This window comes from Aricia agestis, chromosome Z (assembly GCF_905147365.1).
Source record: "Aricia agestis chromosome Z, ilAriAges1.1, whole genome shotgun sequence".
NCBI lineage: Eukaryota > Metazoa > Arthropoda > Insecta > Lepidoptera > Lycaenidae > Aricia > Aricia agestis.
In genome coordinates this window covers 252290-258289 of record NC_056428.1, presented here as the reverse complement: position 1 = coordinate 258289, position 6000 = coordinate 252290, and the positions used below count along the sequence as shown (strand labels likewise).

At 48.2% G+C, this 6000-nt stretch overlaps 1 protein-coding gene across 1 annotated transcript in view; it reads right to left on the bottom strand.

The window, feature by feature from the left end:
• Positions 1-2088: 2088 nt before the first annotated feature.
• Positions 2089-6000, bottom strand: part of LOC121738347 (serine/threonine-protein kinase dyf-5) — a 41893-nt gene continuing 37981 nt past the window's right edge. Inside the window, exon 6 of the mRNA XM_042130329.1 lies at positions 2089-2245. Within this exon, the coding sequence (XP_041986263.1) occupies positions 2184-2245 (62 nt within the window). The 3' untranslated portion in view covers positions 2089-2183. The remainder of the gene's footprint in view (positions 2246-6000) is intronic.

The window sequence follows — 6000 nt, the reverse complement described above, 5'->3', positions numbered from 1 at the left end:
CTAAAGTCCACGCGGACGAAGTCGCGGGCAACAGCTAGTATTATACATAAAATATGTTTAAGATTTTTGAAATTTTATTTTAATACACATCCAAGACCCAGGAACATTGAAAACATTTTGTTCCGCCTGCGGGACTCGAACCCAGGACCCCCGGGATGAGCGCTGGCCACGCGCAATGCGAATTCATTTTCATCGATATTTTCATGGAAATAAGATATTTTCCCAAATCAAAATGTAGCCTATGTCCTTTCTCAGACTCTAGAATAACTGTATACAAAATTTCATTGCAATCGGTTCAGTAGTTTTGGCGTGAAAGCAAGACAGACAGACAGACGGACAGAGATACTTTCGCATTTATAATATTAGTATGGATAGTATGGATAGTATGGATAGTATGGATTAGAAATGCAGTAGGAGTTCTACATAAGATAAGATAGATTGATTATTATTATACCAAGTGATAATATTATTAAACATAATATTCTAACGTATTAAAAACTATAAACAAAAACATACTAACTAATAAGTATGATTAGTTCTATGTTACAATAAAGTAAAAAATAAAACGCCATCTGTTGAATCGTATTAGAACTAAAATGTTCATTCCATCGATATATTTCTGGATTTTTTATAATATTATACATAAAATATGTTTAAGATGTTTAAGATTTTTGAAATTTTATTTTAATACACATCCAAGACCCAGGAACATTGAAAACTTTTTGTTCCGCCTGCGGGACTCGAACCCAGGACCCCCGGGATGAGCGCTGGCCACGCGCAATGCGAATTCATTTTCATCGAAATTTTCATGGAAATAAGATATTTTCCCACATCAAAATGTAGCCTATGTCCTTTCTCAGACTCTAGAATAACTGTATACAAAATTTCATTGCAATCGGTTCAGTAGTTTTGGCGTGAAAGCAAGACAGACAGACAGACAGACAGACAGACAGACAGACAGAGATACTTTCGCATTTATAATATTAGTATGGATTCTGGTGCTTCCGGCCTGACCAATTAGGGGTGGTTCCGCCCCAGTGCCCTTGCGACGTAGACACCTCTCGTCACGCCCCACAGCCGAGCACCAGAACCCTGGTTTGGGGACCCACAGGTCCATCCATCACGCAAGCACTCACCGATATATGCACACAAACACACACTAATGTATAGAAGGAATAAATATAATGAAATATAGAGGAGAAAAGACGTTGAAGAGATATAATATATAAAATATAAGAAGCAAGACAAGATAACTAATAAAAAGAGGGAAAGATGGAATAGACCGGCGATCAGCCACCCTGAGTACCTCATTCCGTGTAAAGGGCGAAGTGGCACACCCAGGGGCCCAGGGACACCAACGCGGAGGAAGCGGTATCACCCCCAGTAGAACTTGGCCTAGGAAACCGTATTTCACCCTTATCATCAAATAAAAGCTTATGATTGATAAAATAATAAAGTCGATTTGAAAATATGATTTTATGAAAATAGGATTTGTGTTGACGGAAACGCTTTTGCGGTACTTCCGATTTGGATGTGACGTCATCAGACTCCTAATTTAATATTTTTTATTTATCGCGCTCGTTATTATATGTAAGTTTATTTGTACATAAATAATAAGAATAAGCCTAGAAAGATTTTTAAAATTTATTTTCTGGAATAATTCAAATAAACCATCAGTTTTATATATTATCTCCATTTATTGTAGACGGGAAATGAAATGGCCAAAACTTTTCTCCAAAAGTTTTCAAGGTTCCAAATGATTTCTAATTTCTTATTTAATTCTTTTATAATTTTTGGGCACTTTTAGACTCGTACATATAGGACATAAAAAAATCTTCAATAAAGATAGTTAAAAATACAAAACGTATGACGTCACACTATGGCGGACAGTGTTTTCGGTGCCATTTGTAAGGCATATTTTTCAATCAACATTTATATGGGTTTCTACTGTGTAAAATATTAAAATATTAGTTTTTTTTGGGAAAATGAATGATTAAGAAGCGATTAGCATGAAGAAAAAAAGTAGGTCAAATAGCCTATTGGAATCTCGGAATCTGAAAGTGTTTTATCGAATACCGAGCAAAGCTCGGTCAAATAGCTAGTGTATATAAAATAACTAAAGATGGGGATGAGTGAAGTACAAACTTATGAGGAAAAATAAATAGACCACAGCCGTACAGTACTTAACGCAGGTACTTCGCAGCCCAGTCCACACGAGGAATACCACTGCCCACTGCAGTGGCTTCTGAAATCAATGAAGTTACATTTCAATCGTCAATATTACCATATTATACCTCTATTGCCAATACCACCATTTACTTTAGCCAATTGAATTCAGCTGCTTGCGGGAGTTGCAACTTGCAGGGGGGGGGGGGCGGGAGATGGGAGGGTGTTTCCTACTGCCCGCTGCCGCACTCGGGACATTTACCCCGCGTTCCACTTGACGTTAAAAAGTAAAAACGATCAAAACGCTCCTATTTTAACGCGGGGTTAATGATTACTTAACAGTTAACATTTACTTAAGAGTTTGATATGGAGATTAAGGTGAAACAAACCTTAATTGCATAATTGAATGTAAATAATAATAATGAATGTGTCCGATAATGGAGAATGTTACCTAATTTTGATTATTAGCAGTCCATATTCTCTGTCAAAAATAATAATTATACTAGTGAACGAATTACTTGGATACGTTAATTAGTTTCCGATTTATAAGCAAAACAAGGGCGGGCGGCCGGTTACGGTGTGACGTCATATCACAATTGCACCGCGCGGGACTCACGAAGCAAGACTGTCGGCCGCAATGGAGAATGTTACTAGGTATGCCAAATTGCTTGAAATTTTGTCACAGTAAAGCCTGTATGTATACAAATACACTAGTTGTAGACTGTAGTCAAAAATACCTTTTTTTTTTTTTTTTTTTTTTTTTCGCCAAGAAATGCATTTACGCATTCCGCGGGGTATGGGGAGATCCTGACGCGGATATGTGGGACTCACTCGAAAGCCCTACCCACTAAAACTTGGCGGTGCGCCCTCTCTCCGACGACGGAGCCACGGGTACGACACCGCGACCGCAACTCCACCAGCGGTCGTGCCGCCGCCTGGTGGTCGGCAGACCCCTCTTCGGAGGGGCGATTACTCGCCCCCCAGGCTAAACAGAGGCCCCAGTGCGGGCTTGTCTAGGCCATTCCTCTCCTTTTGTCGCGATGCGCGGGAGCACGTTGCGCATCACGACTCTCGCGGGGGCTCGGTGCAATGGGTGACGGCTTCCCCTTGCCGTCACCCTGAGCTCCCCATCTATGGCGGGAGGTTGTCGCCGTTGTGGGCGCGACGTCTCCGCCTGGGTCGTCTTCTAGAGTCGAGCGCCTCCCTTTCTCTCGTGCGCTCGGCCTCTTCCTTGGCAGTCATCACCTCCTCTGCGAAGTGTTCGACCGCCCTCCACTCCTCCTCACCGCACAGCATCGAGCGGATCAGTGCTGGCAGTGAGATGTCATTGCCAATGACAGCCCTGAGGGCCGTCCGTTGTCCACTCCAGGAGGGACAGGCTGTCAGGGTATGCTCAGCCATGTCCCTATCCGCGTCGCAGTGATGGCAGCTTGGTGTTTCCTCTCTTCCAACGATCTCGCAAAGGTACCGACCGAAGCATCCGTGCCCGGTCAGTACCTGCGTCAATCGGAAGGAGAGGGCGCCGGTCTCTCTGCTGATCCAGTCCCTTAGCACTGGGCGGATGGCCAGTACTAGGTTGACACTCACTTGCGGCTCTTGCAGCCGTTCCTCCCATAAGTCTATGACACGCTCTCGTGCATTGTCCCTCCACCGACGTACGGCGTCCGGTAAGGGGTTGCTGCCCCCCGCGCGAACCGCTGCGCAACTCCAGTATACGTCGGCGAGGGCCGAGGTTCGGGAGCAGCGAAGCCAGAGCGCCGGCCGACTTGGTAACCTTAGTTTGAAGCCGCTTAAAATGCTCTTTGAAGGTCCATCTACTGTCTAAGACGAGACCCAGATACGTCATAGTTGGAGTGACATTTATCCGGGTCCCGCCGACCTCCACAGCCAGTCCAGGTGGCGGGCGATTCCTAGGCCCGTGAAAACACAGGGCCTCGGACTTTTCCAATGCCACTGTCAATCCTAGCGCTCGGATCCGTCGTACGACCTGGGCGACAGCAGCTGTCGCGCGAATGACCGCTTCTCTGTAGGTTTTCCCTCGACTGACGGAGCACGTGTCATCCGCGTAACATAAGTTTTCGGAACCGTCCAGGGTGTCGCCGGAGAGCACCGTGTCATATCCAATGTTCCACAGGCCCGGCCCCAGTGCCGATCCCTGTGGAACTCCGCAATCAACATCCTGCTCCTCCCAACCGTCTTGGGTTGGGAACTGCACTGAGCGTTCCGAGAGGTAACTGCCTATGGTTTTGCGCAAATATCTCGGAACGCCGTGCCGCCTAAGTCCCTCCTTGATGACTTCCCAGGGCAGGGAATTAAAGGCATTGGAAATATCCAACGACACTGCCACTACTACCCCGCCCCGGGACACCTCCTCCTCCACTATATCGCGCAATCGCGCTACCGCGCCTATAGTAGATCGGCCTGAGCGGAAACCAAACTGATTTTCGCTCAGGTTGGGCCCGACGTTCTCCAGGTGCTTAGTGAGGCGCGCCGCAATAATCCTCTCAAGCAACTTGCTTATTTCGTCGAGCAGTACTATAGGGCGGTACGCCGACGGCTGGTCTTCCGGTCTATTGGCCTTCCGCAGTAGGACCAGCTTTCCTCTCTTCCAGCGCCGCGGTATCCTACCCTGGACCAAGCAGTTGGTCAAAACGGTGAGTACGCGCGGCTCTAGCTCCTTCATAGCAAGAGCCCATGCACGGCCCGGGATTCCATCTAGACCGGGTGCCGTGTTTTTGCTGCTCATCTTTTTGACCGCTACCGCCAGCTCTGCCGAGGTGACGTGCGGTATTTCCTCCTCACTATCCGGAGAGTCTTCTTCCCGTTGAGCCATCGTTGGTAGCGTCCACTCAGCCCCAGATGGAAAGAGGGCTGCGATGACTCTATTGCGAAGATCCGGGTCGATTGTCTGTGTCAGTGGTGGGGCAGCCGGGCGCAGTTTTTCTCTTACCCACTTGTACGGCTTGCCCCACTGGTCGTCTTCAAGTGTATGTATCCACTCCTTCCACGCGTCGGCCTTCGCCTGTATTATGGCCTCGCGTAGAGTGGCACAAGCTGACAGGTACTCGTCGTACAAGCGATCCTCTTCTGGCTGGTGCCTTATGCGTCGCCTGCGGTATCGCTTGTAACGGCGCCGTGCCGCAGTACATTCCCGCTTCAGTTGGTGTAGCTCGGGACGCCACCAATACGTTTGTCGCCGAGGTCTCCACGGGCCTGCTCGAGGCATCGAAGCGTCGCACACGTTGAGCCTCATCATCACTTCATTGAGCCATTCCGCGCCAGCCTCGACGTCATCCGACGGTAGTGACACCCAAGATGCCACCGCAGCAGCCTCTTTGAGAAGCTCACAGTCCATTCGTTTCAAGGCCCATCTGGGGCCGCCACTAGATGGAATTGTGCGGCCAAGCTCTGACGCGCGAGCTGAGACGTCGAAACGAATGTACTTGTGATCAGAAAGAGTCTCCGTGTCCTCCTCGACCCGCCAGTTGGTGATGTGGCGGGCTGCCCACGAACTGATCAGGGTCAAGTCCACGATGGACTCGCCCTGTCGGCGGACGCAAGTGCTTACTGCGCCTTGGTTTGCCAGCACAAGGTCAGTGGACGCCATCCATACCTGGACTGCTCGGCCTCTTGCACTTGTCGCCGGGGAGCCCCATAGCGTTGACTTCGCATTGAAGTCCCCGGCAACGATCACAGGGCCGGCCGCTCCGCTAATGAAGCTGGTCAACCGTAGCAGGAAGGCTTCAAACTCTGCCAGCGGCCTGTTTGGGGAAAAATATACCCCAACCACTGTCAGGGACCCCAGTTTGACTACCGCGAAACCTTGACCTTTAG